Genomic DNA, 18,274 nt, shown 5'->3' with positions numbered 1-18,274 from the left:
TCGTGTTTTATTCCATTTTTTTGTTTGGCGGTATGATGATAAAGCAAAGTTTTTGCTTCCTTTTTTATTTTTTACCGTGTTCACTAAAGGGGTTTACTAGTGGAACAGTTTTATAGGTCAGGTCATTCCAGACACGGGTATACCAAATACGAGTACTTTTATTGTTTTGTTTTTTCCATAATAATATTTCTTGATGGGTACATTATATTTTTTTTTTTGTGGATTATTTTTTTGATTTTTTTTTAATATTTTTACAATTTTATTTTTTTTTAACCATTTTTTAACAATTTTTTTACTTTTATACTTTGTCACACTATGGGACTTTCACCTTTTTTCACTCTGATCGCCTGTATAGCATAGGGATGGAGAACCATCCCTGTGCTATACAGGCTGTCAGTGCTGATGCAGAAGATACTTTGGTCACGCACTGCGCATGATCTAAGTGTCTTCCTGCTGTCTGGTGACCCGGATGTTGTCATGACGACATCCAGGTCACCATGACAACCACGGGACCCGACCTTAGACAGCGTGGGGCGGTGAGTATCGACGTTGCCTCCGCAATGCTCTGATCGAGTTTGATCGCAGCATTGTGGGGGTTAATGTGCCGGGAGCGGTGCGGGACCGCTCCCAGCACATAGCATCTGGTGTCAGCTGTGACAATGTTGACATCCGGCGGCGATTGCGCCCGCATAGCTCGTGTGCGGGCGAAATCAACAGGGCGTACTAATACGTACCTGTCTCTTAAAGCCCAGGGCGCAAGTACGTATTAGTATGCCCTGGGCTTTTAAGGGGTTAAGAGTGCTGAGCCTATTTATTTGCTTATTTGTTACTCAGGAGTGATGATAAGCCCTTCGCGGCCACTTGAAGAAAAATGAGCCAATATCTGCAAAATTTAGAAGACCATAGACCCGAATAGTCAAAGCTTTTATGCAAGAATTATTGAGGATGTGCTAAAATTTTGTGACATTTGACGTCCTCACGCCATTTTCTCCCAGCATCAAGAAAGTGGGTGGAGCAGAATGGGGATGTGGTTCACTACACCACAAATCTTACTCACTTTGGGATTAGAGTAAGATTTGTGGTGAGGCACACACTACCTTGCCTGATTTACTTAGAGGCATGAAGCACTGCCTTGAAGTTTTTTTTCTCTTCAATAAATGTATGTATATGTGTATACAGTGTTCAGTGAGCGTATTAATATACTCACCCACTGCCATCTTCTCTCGTATCTAACGCTGCTTCACTCCTCTTGTGAGTGATGTCATCGGTCTCCAAGTCACATTGCGCTCTGCGTGACCCATGAGTGGCTTTTATAATGTAGGGCTATGGAGCATCAGAACGAGACTAGATAGGCTTACAATGTAAAAGAGACTTCCATCTCACACACAGGGCAGAGAGTGACCCGGAGCGTTTGAAGAGCAGTCACTGAGAAGAGGGGCAGAACTGCAGTTGAATCCACTATATATACACATGCACAGATTTTGTGAAAAAACAAACAAGCTTAAAGGGGTTTTCCCATTAATAAAGTTAATTTTAACCTTTTAATCAATAAATCTTTGAATAATAATAAGTTCCACAATTGGATGTGTTTAAAACAATGTTCCTGTGCTGAGCTAATCTTCTAAATGTGCCCCTGATATGTACTGTGTAATGGCTGTGTCTCACCATACAGGGACATGGTCTGATCATACCACAGCTCCTGTACAGGGGAGACCCAGACATTTTAGGTCTCGCGCCGCCCATTTCATGGCCCGGCAGCTGTGTAGAATGGTAATATTACAGACATCACCGCTCTTCAGCGTTGCCATGTCTTGAGCTCCACAGTAGGACCTGAAAGTGGCTGTTCGCAAAGGCTATGGAGCATAAGAGCTGGACTATGTCGGATTTTGTGGATTATGGCGGACCTGCGTGAGATTTTTTTCCTTTTTGAATGAAGTGAGGAATGAGGGAAAGTGTTAGGGAGTTTTTAATTAGAGTGTTTTTTTTTTTTATTACTGGGTTAGTAATCTCCATTACTAGCACCAGGGCTTGATGCCCGCTGTGTTTTTGGACAGTTTACAGCTGACATCAACACCAAGTCCAAAACCGTTACCCCAATAGCCAACACACCAGTGCAAGGTGAAGCGCCTGAATTGCAGCATCTAATGTGAAGCTTCACTTCAGGAGGGGGCTGTGGGCTGTTATTTTTAGGCTGGGAAGGGCCCAATAGCCATGGATCTTCCCAGACTGATAATATCCGCTCATAGCTGTTTACTTTACCTTTGCTGGTTTCAAAAAATAGGGTGGACTACACGTAATTTTTTTCATTTAATCCCTTAACCAACGCCGATACACATTAAAAACAGCGGCTGCTAAGGGGCCTTATTCACTCATTGGCGTTTTAAAACTGTGTGTGCGTTGTAAAACTGGGTATAGCGTGCCCCCAGAGACTGAAAATCTCCGTAGTCTCAGCTATTAGGGGCTGGGGGCTTACCTCTGGGACTAGGGGCTGACCTCTGGGACTAGGGGCTGGGGGCTTACATATGTGACTGTGGACTTACTTATGGGGCCCTGTGCTGACTGCTGACTTCGGGGGCTGACTGATGTGTTTGTGGGCCTGTGATACATATTGAGCAGTCGCAGTGTCTCCTATTTGATGTATATGTGTCCCCTGTGATGTGTGCATCATAATGTAGTATAAAGCGGTCTTAATTATAATGTCAAGTTGTGTATATATAGTGTAGAAATGTTTATATAGTATGGCGCTGTGTACATACTGTAGTATATAGTGTGGAATCCACACTATGTACACTGGCACATCCCTACACTATACACTGCTCAAAAAAATGAAGGGAACACTCAAATAACACATCCTAGATCTGAATGAATAAAATATTCTCATTGAATACTTTGTTGTGTACAAAGTTGAATGTGCTGACAACAAAATCACACAAAAATCATCAATGGAAATCACATTTATTAACCAATGGAGGCCTGGATTTGGAGTCACCCCCAAAATTAAAGTGGAAAAACACACTACAGGCTGATCCAACTTTGATGTAATGTCCTTAAAACAAGTCAAAATGAGGCTCAGTATTGTGTGTGGCCTCCACGTGCCTGTATGACCTCCCTACAACGCCTGGGCATGCTCCTGATGAGGTTGCGGATGGTCTCCTGTGGGATCTAGTCCCAGACCTGGAATAAAGCATCTGCCAACTCCTGGACAGTCTGTGGTGCAACGTGACGTTGGTGGATGGAGCGAGACATGATGTCCCAGATGTGCTCAATCGGATTCAGGTCTGGGGAACGGGCGAGCCAGTCCATAGCTTCAATGCCTTCATCTTGCAGGAACTGCTGACACACTCCAGCCACATGAGGTCTGGCATTGTCCTGCATTAGGAGGAACCCAGAGCCAATCGCACCAGCTTATGGTCTCACAAGGGGTCTGAGGATCTCATCTCGGTACCTAATGGCAGTAAGGCTACCTCTGGCGAGCACATGGAGGGCTGTGCGGCCCTCCAAAGAAATGCCACCCCATACCATTACTGACCCACTGCCAAACCGGTCATGCTGAAGGATGTTGCAGGCAGCAGATCGCTCTCCACGGCATCTCCAGACGTTGTCACGTCTGTCACATGTGCTCAGTATGAACCTGCTTTCATCTGTGAAGAGCACAGGGCGCCAGTGGCGACTTTGCCAATCCTGGTGTTCTGTGGCAAATGCCAAGTGTCCTGCACGGTGTTGGGCTGTGAGCTCCACCCCCAGCTGTGGACGTCAGGCCCTCATACCACCCTCATGGAGTCGGTTTCTAACCGTTTGTGCAGACATATGCACATTTGTGGCCTGCTGGAGGTCATTTTGCAGTGCTCCTCCTGTTCCTCCTTGCACAAAGTCAGAGGTAGCAGTCCTGCTGCTGGGTTGTTGCCCTCCTACGGCCCCCTCCACGTCTCCTGGTGTACTGGCCTGTCTCTTGGTAGCGCCTCCAGCCTCTGGACACTACACTGACAAACAAAGCAAACTTTCTTGCCACAGCTCGCATTGATGTGCCATCCTGGATGAGCTGAACTACCTGAGCAACTTTTGTGGGTTGTAGAGTCCATCTCATGCTACCACGAATGTGAAAGCACAACCAACATTCAAAAGTGACCAAAACATCAGCCAGAAAGCACTGGTACTGAGATGTAGTCTGTGGCCCCCACCTGCAGAACCACTCCTTTATTGAGGGTGTCTTGATAATTGCCAATAATTTCCATCTATTGTCTATTCCATTTGCACAACAGCATGTGAAATTGATTGTCAATCAGTGTTGCTTCCTAAGTGGACAGTTTGATTTCACAGAAGTTTGATTTACTTGGAGATATATTCTGTTGTTTAAGTGTTCCCTTTATTTTTTTGAGCAGTGTATAATATATAGTATATACACAGCTGCACTCTATATTCTTTTTCACAGTATATAGTGTGGAACTGGGTATATAATTGATTGTAGCATATATTGTGGAGCTGTGTATGATGTGTATACTTCTCCTGCCCTGTATGCATGATGTCATTATCAGTATCTGCTCTTATTAGGTTTGCGTGTATGTGTTGTAAGGCGGCGGTGTTCACACCGTGCAGTAACTGAGGCAGTGACCCAAGCAAGTCCAACATAAACAGCTTTTATTCAGCAACTCACGGGTAAACAGAAAGTCCTCCAGGTCGCAGCCGGGTTAACATGAGTCCATAAACAACGGTTGCCGTGGACAACGGGCGCGCCGGGCCGCTCAGAGCCTGATGGGTGCAGAGCCTTCCCAGGCGTGGGTTCAGCTATACACAGTCCTGATGAGTTTTCCTGCTAAGCTCCTAGCAGGTTGCAACATAGACCACCACTAATCCTTAGTGCAGGGATTTTAAAGGACCTGTGGCAAGAGCCACTGGAAAACCCGGTTGGAGGGAGGAGGCCGCCCCACTGCCTTCCTGTAGCCTCCCCCAAGAAATGAAGGCCCTGCCGGGTTCTACTAGTCTCCCTTAGCCAGATAGCCTGACCAGGTCAATGCTCACCTTCATTCCTGCATTGCAGCCGCAGGTGTGTCTATGACTGCAATGCACTCCAATGGATTTAATAGGACTCTGTACACATTCTGGGGGATATATAACGTCACTTGTATACAATCTCCATCACTGCCTCACAGTGTGTATATACATACATACATACACGCATAATATAATAATATATATATCTCAACACTCTGATTGTCAAAAAAAGTGGAGGAGTCTTTATTAGCCCATGTGGTAATGTTTCGGATTCATAACAGAACATTTCTGTTATGGAGCTGAAATGTCGTCACGTGGGCTGGCTTTTACGGGGTACAAATGTATATATACACTGCACAGTACCACTCCTCCTGTCCTGTATGTGTGTGTGTGTGAAAAAAAAAAAAAAATATATATATATATATATACACACACACACACACACACACACACACACACACACACACACATACATATACACACATACACAGACACAATGCACAGTACCACTTCGTGCCCTGTTGTCAGAGAGGCAACATTAGACTTTGGGTGGGTTAATATTGGTTTATTATTTTCAATATTCCTATGGGAAAATAAGAATAAATATTGGAAAACCCGTTTAAACGGATCATCCCAAGTAATCCCCAATTCTGAGAACTTTCCAATCACTGGGGGTCCAACCACTGAGACCCTCATGATCCCGACATCCAGAGCTCTGAAGAGCACCATGTAAGTGGGGCTATGGGGGATCATACACACTCCTGCGCCATTCACATGTGGCTCATCAAATAACTCCTTAATTGGAGTGATGAGGTTCAAGACAAAGTATAGCCAAATTTACTGATCAGGGGTAATGAGTGTTATAGTATGTGGGTTGCTGGGGTTTGTGTGGCAGGGCTGCTTTTTTTGTCCCAGTCCGGCCCTGGATGCAAATATATATGTTATTATAGTATCACATATTATTGAGAATTAATACAAAAATACTTTGGTTATTATCACTGTCACTTTATATTCTATTAATTTATATATACCTAAATAAATGTACATGCCTTCAGTAATGGATCCACAGAATGGCACCCATATATGTATGGAGACTCCTTTCTGGACATCAAATTATATGTAGAAAATGATGGATTAATCCATATGGATTTATACTGAAAGGAGACCTCGGTTAATGCTGCATTGCATGCCTCCTCTGCACATCTTAGCTTAACGATCAGAGCCGTTTCCATTGGCCAATTGTGATAATTAAATTGTGAGATTTTTATGGACATTGTACGCTTATGTTTTTTTGGCTGTTCATGTATGGGAGTGCCCATAACTTATATTATTAGTGGCCCATAACTTATATTACATTAGACCACATCCATTTTATAGTAGTGCTATGCATTCTGTTCTATGGATATTGTTTCAATGTTGTGCATGGTCAGATGGTTTTTGCCTGAACTGGACACAGTTGATGGTTAAATTGTGCACTGAATCATCGTTCATACCTGGAGTAGAAAACACGCAGCAGATTTGTGTAGCACATTTCTGTACCACCCTGTAGGAAACACCTGACAGCCTTTTCTATTAAAACAAGCCCTAAGAAACTTTAAAGGTTTTATTGTTAATGTGCTTCCTAAATGCAAAATTAAGCAGCTTTCTAAACAGTCTTAAAGTTTTTTTTCCCACAAAGTTAATTTTAATCAATATTTTAATCAATAGATCTTGGAATAATAATAACTTCCACAATTGGATGTGTTTAAATAAAATGTTCCTGTGCTGAGATAATCTTATAAATGTGCCCCTGCTGTGTACTGTGTAATGGCTGTGTCTGACCGTACAGGGACATGGTCTGATCATACCACATCTCCTGGGCAGGGGAGGGAGCAAAAGAGGGTATACGGCATGGGATCACAACTGATTCTATCTTTGAGTTAAAACATTGGTTAAAAACAGGCTGGGAAATGTTTTTCCTCTCAAAAAGAATCAGCGGCGATTCCGTCCTGTAATATCTGTATATATATATTTTTTTAAGCAAATCTGAGCCAAAAAAATGTGCCTTTTGACCATAAAGTGTGGCTTTAGGGTGTATTTACACTGCATGATCATAATGTGTTTTTTTCTGCAATTTTGGGAAAAGTGAAGTAAAATCAGCATGCTATGTCAGGATTTTGAGAAAATGGTGTAAAAGTCAATGACACGGAAAGTCAATGCAGTCAGTTAATGCATCCTCATGGAGCAGCTATTATTTTTATTAAAGAATTTATTTTGCATACACATATGGCAAATTGACATTTAAGAAATTTTCCTTCCTGTAAATGAAATAATATAACAAAGGTTTGATTTATTTTTGTTCTTTTAGCTTCTTTTGTTAAACAACCTTTGAAAATGCAGACCAGTATTGCATAATATTGACCGCTCACAGCATCAGTAATAGAAACCGAGGGGAAAGGATTATTAGTTTATGTTCCTAATATAATGATGGTTCAGCAGGATGTCATGCTACAGAGTATATTGTCTGTTGTATGCACATAATTTTATTGATTTCATCATTAGTTTCCTTCTTACTTTGCATTTATTGATCATTGCAGATGGCCCTGCTGCCTATCCCATCCCAGTGGAAAATATCAAGCCGCTACTTACTGTTGGATTTACATCTGGAGATATTAGCTTGATGAACAACTATGATGACCTGTCACCAACCATCATTTGCTCAGGATTGAAAGGTAATGACATTGCTTACATTTGTTTTCATTTATAAATTTTCCTAACGTCATAACTGGAAGTCATTTTCCTTTAACCCCATTCTGAGAGCGTAATAATACATACCTGCGCCTTATTGACTAGGTACGTATTATTACTCCCCAGCGATCGCGCCTGCAGAGCCGCCGGGTGTCATCTTATTCTAACAGCTGACACCCGGTACTATGTGCCAGGAGCGGTCCCACACCGCTCCCGGCACATTAACCACCGAAATGCTGCAATCTAAGTCGATCGCAGCATTTCCGGGGCAAGCAGAGGTAAGAGCACCCCCTCTTACCTTGGATCGGAGACCCCACGTTGTGTGCGCAGGGTCCCGGTTGTTGCCATGGTGACTGGTGACCAGATGTTGTCATGACAACATCCAGGTCACCAGGCATCAGGAAGTTAGATAGATCGTGCACAGTGCACGATCTATCTAATTTGTGCCAGTGCAGGGCTGACAGCTTGAATAGCATAAGGATGCTGCTGCATCCCTATGCTATACAAGCGATTAGCCTGCAAAAAATGAAAGTCCCATAGTGGGACAAAGTGTAAAAGTGAAAAAAAGTGTCAGAAAGTGGGAAAAAAAATGAAAACATTGTAAAAATATATAAAAAAAAATGAAAAAAAAATCCAAAAAGATAAAAATATACTGTACCCATCAATATTATAAAAAAAAATATATATAAAAGTACACATATTTGGTATCGCCGTGTCCGGAACGACCTGACCTATAAAACTGTCCCATTATTTAACCCGTTTAGTGAACACTATAAAAAAAATAAATAAAAAACGAAAAAAGAAACCTATGCTTTATCATCATACCGCCAAACAAAAAATGGAATAAAACGCTGTCAAAAAGACAAATGTAAATAAAAATGGTAACTCTGAAAACGTAATCTTGTCCCTCAAAAAACAAGCTCCCATATAGCTCCATCAGCCAAAAAATAAAAAAGTTATAGCTCTCAGAATAAAGCGATACAAAAAAAATTATTTTTTTCTATAAAATAGTTTGTGTAAAAGCGCCAAAACATAAAAAAACTATATAAATATAGTATCGCTGTAAATGTACTGGCCCGAAGAATAAAGCTGCCTTATCGATTTTACCACATGTGAAACGGCATTAATAAAACAATTTCTGAATTGTTGCTTTTTGTTTATTCTGCCTCCCAAAAATCGCATAGAAAGTGATCAAAAAACGTCACGTGCCCGAAATGGTACCAATAAAAACATCAACTTGTCCTGCAAAAAACAAGTCCTTACATGACTCTGTCAACCAAAATATGGAAAAATTATTGCAAAAACTAGTCTTTGCAAAAAAAAAGCGTCTTTTAGTTTGTGACAGCTGCCAAACATAAAAACCCAATATGAATCTAGTATCGCTGTAATCACACCGACCCGAAGAATACAGTTGTCTAATCACTTATACCGCATGAGGAACGGCGTAAAAAATAAACCCTAGGGTTAGGGTTTTGCTAGGGTTAGGGTTGTGTTACGGTTGGGGTTAGGGTTGTGTTGGAGTTGGTTGTGCTGGGGTTAGGGTTGTGTTAGGGTTGTATTAGGGTTGTATTAGGGTTGGGGTTAAGGTTGTGTTGGAGTTGGTTGTGCTGGGGTTAGGGTTGCGCTAGGGTTAGGGTTGTGTTGAGGTTGGGATTTTTTCAAAAGTAAAGAAAAAAAAAATGCTGATGATATGGTGACTAGTGCTTACTACTTGAGTTTGCATCGGGTGCTCGGGTATTCCACGAGTATCGCGGGTGCTCGAGTGACATGCTCGCTCGAATCTCCGTCCCATATGTTTTGTGGCTGTTATACAGCCAAAAAAAACACGCAGGGATTGCCTGCCATGCGGGCGGGGACTCGAGCATGTCACTCGAGCCCCCGCGATACATGGTGCTTACCTGAGTACCCGAAGCAAACTCATGTAGTGAGCACTTGCGCTCAAGACTAATGACAACTTATTCAATATGATGACCTAATCTTATCAAATTCTGTGTCGTACCTCTGGGTTCAAAATGTTGACTATACCCCTTGATAAAATCCTTGAGGGGTTTAGTTTCCAAAATGGGGTCACTTGTGGGGGGGTTTCCCATGTTTAGGCGCATCAGGTGCTCTCCAAACACAACATGGCATCCACTCTCGATTCCAGACAATTTTGCGTTCAATAAATAACAGTGCTCCTTCCCTTCCGAACCCTGCCGTGCGCCCAAACAGTGTTTTTCCCCCCACCTATGGAGAAATTGCGCAACAAATTTCATGAGGCAATTTCTCCTTTTACCTTTATGAAAATGCAAAATTGGAGGCTGAAAACATTTTTGTTGAAAAAAATGTGAAAATGTTATTTTTACGACTCAATGTTATAAACTTCTGTGAAGCACCTGGGGGTTCAAGGTGCTCACCACACATCCAGATAAGTTCCCTGAGGTGTCTAGTTTCCAAAATGCGGTCACTTGTGGAGAGTTGTCACTGTTTAGGCACATCAGGGGCTCCCCGAACACAACATGCCGTCCGCTAATTGTTCAAGCAAAATACCTGACCTGATCTCACAGGAATGGGAGAAATCTTAGTGGAAGGAGCACTCCTATTCGAAAATGGCGCAGTTCTAAAGTTGTATCTCCCAATAATAAACAATGATTATAATTCAAAATCTGCTTTTATCAGATGTTACTCCCACATACCTCCCTTCTGATGGGGTTGGTCGATGGGATGCGGCTCCTTCTATCTGGAGGTCCCAGGCAGGAGATATTAATGCCGTATTTCCCATTATGATTTTAGCTTTCTATAGATAGGAGACATGTCATATCTAATTTTTTTTATCTGGCCGATATTAATTTGGTGCTGACATGCAGACTGCACAGTCATGTAAGTAAATGAGTTAAGTTTGCCGATTTGTAAAACACCGAAAATATGTCTCCCATAACTATAGGACCTATGCCTGTCACACAAAACCCAATATTCATAACTAGACTTCGGTGCTTCTGACTGTAATTCCTTTGAACTTAGGAAGCCTTATCTCTACAGGCGCTAAGTGTCACCTTCCAGCCTTTGCCATAGGCTTTGTATCTGCTCTCCATCAGATAACCAACTTCAATTACCTGTTCACAGCAGGGGGTCATAACTGAACAGGGGTCATGTGGAGTATTTAGCGTGCCAGTTCTTGTTCCCTTTCCAAGTTATGATGAAGTCATGTTTCAATCCTCAATATGAAGGAGATGGCTTAATAGATTGGGCCCATTTTACCATTCCATCTGTGATAGCTCCCCTTTTAGAGAATGCATGGGAGATAGATTTACAGATTGTCTCCTAAGCCCATCTCCTGGCACAACGTCCCTGGATCCCACAATACCCTATGTATCTTGGACTCAGGTAGGCTTTTCTGCGGGGTCACTCAAAGCCTCTAGACTGTCATCTGTGTGTAGTGCCATCTGAAACTATTTGCTAGAGGTAACCAGAAACTACATTAAGGCTCCAACCTCACTGTACCCCTCTGGGACCTGTTGTAGGTCAGTAACTGGTTCTATTACCCCTCTGGGTGATGAGGGTCCAGAAAGTGGTGTGTTTCCTGCATTCTGGATACTCTGACTGTAGGTGACAGTGGCTATGTAGGCTGTCACACTGGGGGATAACAACACTATCCCATCATCCTGACAGGCTGTGAGTACCACTTTCCCATCACCCTGAAAGGCTGGGTAATGACAATTTCCCGCCACCCTGACAAGACTGGTGAGTCAACAGGGAATCAAACCAAGGCTTTCATACTTTTTCAAACTTTTGAGGACAATGTGTATTCTTATATACCACCCTTTCAAAGAAAGCTGCATTATTTACCATATTGACCCAGTGTGAAATCTAGAGGGGTCTTCTTTCCATCCATCATATGGTGATGGCCTTACAGGCCGTAAACAAAGTTTCCCTGAAAAGAGTGCAAGGGTGGTGAGGCCAAGACTCCTCATCAAGGATACCCAGTAAGCACACCTTATAAGAGACTGGTACAGGGAATTGTAAGATCTCAGTGAGGATAGCTATGAACTCTTTCCAAAAGTCTACAATAGGAGGGCAACGCCACATCAGGTGTATAAAATGTACCTCCTCCTCCCCACACCTATGGCAATCTGCAGTGGTGGATCTATCAATTTTATATTACCTCCTAGGTGTCAGGTAGCATTGATGGACTCTATGAACTATACATTTGGATTAGTTTGTTAGTTATTGCTGTTAAAACATATTGCGGGGTAGGACAAGGCCCTCACCCCCATCCTCCTAGGTAGGGTATTATTGTCTTCCATTTGGCCTCAACTAACTATGCCGATGAGAAGTATCTCCTGCTCATTCACTGGGTATATAGAAAGATTAACCCCTGGGGTTCCTGGTTCCTTAATATCCCAGTAAGGTGTGACAGAGTCACCGATGAAGTATGTGAGGGGAGGTATGTTTCTCTATGGCTCTTAGCCCTAGTGAACTGAACTACAACTTTTCTCCAGCAGGTTATATGTTGGAGGGTTTTATCACCATTTTGGTGGGAGTGGTTTTGTGTGAATGACAGAGATGGGAGGGAAGTCATTCACCCTACCTGCCCTCAGGGTGTGACTGAGCAAGGTTAAATGCTCAGTTACTATTTTTTTTTCTCTGGTGTGATCTGGAGAGTGAAGTCTCTGGGCTGTGTGTAGTGAAGCCATAGAGATCCATTGAAGAACTTAGGTTTGGTGGGACTTTACTGTGTTTCCCGGAGTGGGCGAAACCCCGCTTACTTATGGACTGTGCTATACTTTATCTTTTGTTTTCCTTTTATCCCAGAGAGGACTTTTTTATTTTTGTGGAACCCTGCTGGAGTTTATGCCACATAATAAACCCGCAGGAACTTAACCAGAGTCGTATGTCCTATGTATGCCTCTATGAGAGCCGAGGAAGTCACTTTACCACAGTTGGGGGAGAATGCGGGCAAGATTCCAGGAACATGTGTACCTGCCACATAGGAGGGTTGATGTCCTGGGTGAAGGCCGTCAGTCAGCCAGAGATGTCCGGCAGCATGGAGGATCTTATCAAGCATTTAGTCCAGAGCCAGCAGCAGCAACATCAGCAGCACCTGCAGCAATTACTGCAGAATCTGGAAGCTCAGCAGGAAATGACCAAACTGTTGTTACAACAGATAATTACAGCAGAAAGCGCAGCAGCAGAAACAGCTTTTGGCGGACGCCATCCAGGACAGAGCGACTGCCCCACCCTTAGGTCCGACTGATGACTCACGCGCCAGGAAGGCGGTAAGGCAGGCCATGCAGAATATGACCCCGGGGGATGATATAGAAGCCTTTCTGACAGTCTTTGAGAGGGTGGCTGATCGGGAGAGACTTCCACCAGAACAGTGGGCTGAGGTTCTGGCACCATATTTGTCGGGTGAACCCCAAAAGGCATATTATGACTTAGCACTGCAGGATGCCAAGGAATATGCCAAACTAAAGACATAGATCTTGGCACGCCTGGGAGTGAATATGGCAGTGAGAGCCCAACGAGTCCACCACTAGACATATGCTGGCGAAAAACCCCCTTGCTCGCAGATGTTTGACTTACTGCATCTCGTTCAGAAATGTTTGCAGCCAGAGTCCTCCACTCCTGCCCAGATGTTCGAGCGGGTGGTGATTGATAGATTTATACACTCCCTTCCCATGTCGGTACAGACTTGGGTTGCCCAGGGCGACCCCCAGAACGCGGACGACCTCGTCAGCCTAGTAGAGAAGTACTAGGTCGTTGAGAAATCCCTGGGGAAACCACATATAGTCACTTCCCCGTACTGGGATACCCAAAAGGGGGCCGGTTCACCACGGAAGGGGTTTAGAGCCACAACTGGGGGGCGTCCCACTTGCACTAAAAGTGCCGCAAATACTGTCGTTAAGGATTTGGTTTTTTGGCGGTGTCACAACCCTGGAAAAGAAGCCGCCCGGTGTCATATGTCCCCTGAGCAAATGGACTCCAGCCTAGGCAGACGGTGTTCCTATTATGCTTATCCAGCCTGCAGTGTGGACTGTCAACATGGCTAGGGAACGCAGGCATGTGCCTTGTCCATTAATGGAGTAAAGGTGTTTGGACTGTTAGACTCTGTGAGTCTGGTGACACTAATCAGAGCCACCCTTTCCCACCATTTGGTCCCTTCCAAAACTGTGGGCGTTCAGAGCATCCATGGGGATGCCAAGGACTACCCTCTGGTCACAGTGACAGTGGGAACAGACTGTGGTACGCAGTTCCACGAGGTTGGGGTGGTTAAGGACCTGATACATCCCGTCATATTGGGCCGCAATTTTTCATTGTTTTGGGACTTGTGGGGGAAGGGAACCGGGCTAAGTAGTGTGGACAAAAACCAGATCCCTAAGGAAGAACACCCGTCAACATATCAAGTGGATGAGTTCCCACTGTGTGTCCTCGCTGGCAATGAGGGTGAGACGATGACTGAGGAGGCCGACCTTCCTGAGTTAGATTTGTCAAGAGAGAACTTTGGGACTGCTCAAGTTCGGGACCTGACCTTAAAGGGGGCATTTGACCAGGTTACTGTATGTAATGGGGTTGCTCAAGAGCCGGGGGCCGACACCAGATTCCCTCACTTTGCAGTTCATGGGGAGTTGTTATATCTGGTGATTAAGGGGCAGTGAGATAGTGGAACAACTATTAGTTCCGGGGCCATACCGACGGAGGGTATTAGATATGGCCCATTCAAGTGTTCTGGGGGGACACCTAGGGGTCGAGAAAACTCAGGAGAGGATATTGAGGAGGTTTTATTGACCAGGATGTTACCGGGAGATCCTAAACTATTACAGCACCTGCCAGATAACCCACTTCCATAGTCCTCTAATCCCCCTACCAGTGATAGAAATCCCCTTTGAGAGGATTGCCATGGACATAGTGGGGCCCTTAGTTAAATTGGCAGGGGGCCACCAATACATTTTGGTGGTCATGGACTATGCGACCCGATACCCAGAAGCGGTACCACTTAGGAACTCATCGAGTAGGAGCATAGCCCTGCAACTCGTCCATATATTTGCCAGGAACGGTCTGCCGAATGAGATACTAACCGATCAAGAAACCCCATTCATGAGCAAGGTAATGAAGGAGCTGTGTTAGGTTCGCCAGATTGCCGAGCTGCGAACCTCCGTTTACCATCCGCAGACAGATGGCCTAGTGGAGCGCTTTACTAAAACCTTAAAAGGGATGCTCAAGAAAGTCGTAGAGAAGGATGGTCGTGACTGGGACTACCTTCTACCGTTTCTGCTCTTCTCGGTAATGGAGGATCCGCAAGCATCTACTGGTTTCTCCCTGTTTGAGCTACTGTAAGGATGACATCCACGAGGGCTTCTGGATATTGCCAAGGAAACCTGGGAAGCCGAGGTTACGTCACCCCAGAGCATCATTTTACAAGTCGCCCAGATGCAAGAGAGAATGGCGAAAGTGATGCCTATTGTGAAGGCGCATCTCCTCCATGCTGAGGAGGCCCAGGCAAGGGTCTATAACCGATAAGAGAGGCTGAGGCAGTTCCAGCCTGGGAACCGTGTTCTGGTCCTAATCCCCACAGTCGAGAGCAAGTATCTGGCCGAGTGGCAAGACCCGTATGAGGTGGTGGAAAGCCGCATCAGATATATCATGTAAACCTGCTCAAGCCGTGTCGAGATCAGGAACCCGTGAGAGCTCCTTGCCTGGGTGCTGCTCCCGAAGGCTAGGTGGAAGATGTCACAATAGCAGAGATTTTATCGCTGGCCTAGAAGCAACAGTGACGAGAACTGCTACAGCGGAATTGTGACCTGTTCTCAGAGTTTCCGGGGCATACACAGGTGGTAGAGCATGTCGTGCCAACAGAGCTGCAAATAAGGGTGAACCTGGAGCCCTACAAGATTCCAGAAGCACCCCGGGAGGTGATCTCAAACGAGGTGAAAAGGATGTTAGACCTCGTTGTGATAGAGGCGTCAAAGAGTGGATGGTCGAGTCCCATCATCCTCATGCCAAAACACAATGGGGAGTGGAGGTTTTGCAATGACTACCGCCGGCTGAATGAGGTGTCCAAGAGTGACGCATACCCGATGCCCCGCGTTGACGAACTCATCGAGAGGGTTGGACCGACGAAGTATATTACCACCCTCAACCTGACAAAGGGCTACTGGCAGATCCCCATGTCCCGAACGGCCAAGGAGAAGATGGCTTTCTCAACACCTGATGGGTGTTTCCTATACACTCAAATGCCGTTCGGACTGCAGGGGGCCCCAGCCACCTTCCAAAGGGTTAAGGATAGAATCCTAGCCCCCCATAAGAAGTATGCCGCAGCCTACCTTGACGATATTGTGGTCTTTAGCCCAGACTGGGCTATTCATCTACCTAAGGTACAGGCGATTCTGGATGTTCTGAGGAAGGAGGGATTTACTATAAATCCGAAAAAATGTGCCATTGGAACGGAGGAGGCCAAGTACTTGGGCTTTGTCGTCAGGAAAGGCAAAATAAAGCCACAAGTCAATAAAGTGGAGGCAATCCAGAACTGGCCGCAACCGCTCTCCAAAAAGCAAGTGAAAACGTTCCTGGGAATTGTGGAATATTACCAGCGGTTTATCACAAATTTTGCCATGATGGCCGCGCCACTTATGAAACTCCTAAAAGGCACCAGATAAACAATGGTGAAATGAACTGAGGAAACAGAGACGGCGTTACAACAGTTGAAGCTAACACTGTGTAAGCAGCCAGTCCTGGTTGCACCAGACTTTAAGAAGGAATTCGTGGTCCAGACAGACGCTGCAGAAGTTGGCCTAGGAGCCATACTCTCTCAAGAGATAAATGGGGAAGGACATGACATTCTCTCTAAGCCGGAAGCTCTCTTCCTGCGAAAAGAACTATGCTATAGTAGAAAAAGAGTGCTTAGCCATAAAATGGGCTGTAGATACACTGAGATATTACCTACTAGGCCGGAAGTTTAAACTGGTGTCAGACCATGCCCCTTTGAGATGGTTGAGGGAAAAGAGGGGTAAAAATGCCCGGGTAGCTAGATAGTTCTTAGGTCTCCAGGACCTTAATTCCCACGTGGAACATAGGCCCGGGAAGTTACACGAGGATGCTGATGCCCTCTCTAGAATTCCCTGTCTGGTGTTTGAAGATGCCCAAACCCCTGGCTTTGGGCAGAGGGGAATATGTGACAGAGTCACTAGTGAAATATGTGAGGGGATGTATGTTTCTCTACGGCTGGTAGCTCTAGTGAACTGAACTACAACTTTTCTCTAGCAGGTTAGATGTTGGTGGGTTTAATCACCATTTTGATGGGAGTAGTTTTGTGTGAATGACATAGAGATGGGAGGGAAGTCATTCACCCTACCTCCCCTCAGGGTGTGGCTGAGCAAGGTTAAATGTTCAGTCACTATTTTTTTTTTATCTGGTGTGGTCTGGAGAGTGAAGTCTCCAGGCGGTCTGTGGTGAAGCCAGAGAGCTCCACCGAAAGACTTGTGTTTGGTGGGACTTCACTGTGTTACTGGTAATGGTGGGCGAAAACCCCGCTTACTTATGGACTGTGCTATACTTTATCTATTGTTTTCCCGTTATCCCAGAGAGGACTAGTTTATTTTTGTGGAACCCTACTGGAGTTTATGTCATATAATAAATCAGCAGGAAGTTAACCAGAGGCGTGTGTCCTGTATCTGCCTTTGTGAGAGCCAAACAAGTTGCTTTACCACACAGGGTATGAGGATATGAGAGTTTTCAATATCTGGAAACTGGTATTGAGCACATTCCTTAGTTTAAGAGACCTAAAGAAAGTCTATATCCTGCAAAAAATGTGGAGTTCAAAGTCCACTGTGCAAAATAGACAAACCGTTTATTAAATACAACAAAAAGTGGTAAGAAACATAATATAAATAGATCGTAAAGACTCAGGTGGTATATGAACATGGTAAATGCACATATAAGTATGGGGAGGGGCAGTATAGATACCCAAGCACATGTACATCAATTCTGAAAAGTGAAGCCTGTAGGGTTTACATCCAGCATGGTATGAAGAGTGTAACATGCAAGGTATACAGTACAGACCAAAAGTTTGGACACATCTTCTCATTTAAAGATTTTTCTGTATTTTCATGACTATGAAAATTGTACATTCACACTGAAGGCATCAAAACTATGAATTAACACATGTGGAATTATATAGTTAACAAAAAAGTGTGAACTAACTGAAAATATGTCTTATATTCTAGGTTCTTCAAAGTAGCCACCTTTTGCTTTGATGACAGCTTTACAGACTCTTGGCATTCTCTTGATGAGCTTCAAGAGGTAGTCACCGGAAATGGTTTTCACTTCACAGGTGTGCCCTGTCTGGTTTAATAAGTGGGATTTCTTGCCTTATAAATGGGGTTGGGACCATCAGTTGTGTTGTGCAGAAGTCTGGTGGATACCCAGCTGATAGTCCTACTGAATAGACTGTTAGAATTTGTATTATGGCAAGAAAAAAGCAGCTAAGTAAAGAAAAACAAGTGGCCATCATTACTTTAAGAAATGAAGGTCAGTCAGTCTGAAAAATTTGGAAAACTTTGAAAGTGTCCCCAAGTGCAGTTGC

General features: G+C 44.3%; 1 protein-coding gene across 3 annotated transcripts in view; it reads left to right on the top strand.

Annotated features, from left to right (window-relative positions):
- The window catches only part of TULP4 (TUB like protein 4), a 589,117-nt gene that overhangs the window by 353,742 nt on the left and 217,101 nt on the right, over nt 1-18,274 (top strand). For all 3 annotated transcript variants that reach the window (XM_073671511.1, XM_073671513.1, XM_073671512.1), the window contains one exon: nt 7,566-7,700. In XM_073671511.1, the coding sequence (XP_073527612.1) occupies nt 7,566-7,700 (135 nt within the window). The remainder of the gene's footprint in view (nt 1-7,565; nt 7,701-18,274) is intronic.

The sequence above is a fragment of the Phyllobates terribilis genome, unplaced genomic scaffold (assembly GCF_046119375.1).
Source record: "Phyllobates terribilis strain yellow unplaced genomic scaffold, ASM4611937v1 Scaffold_3__8_contigs__length_932513732, whole genome shotgun sequence".
Taxonomy (NCBI): domain Eukaryota; kingdom Metazoa; phylum Chordata; class Amphibia; order Anura; family Dendrobatidae; genus Phyllobates; species Phyllobates terribilis.
The sequence above is the reverse complement of the archived record's forward strand: the minus strand, read 5'-3'. Positions and strand labels throughout refer to the sequence as shown.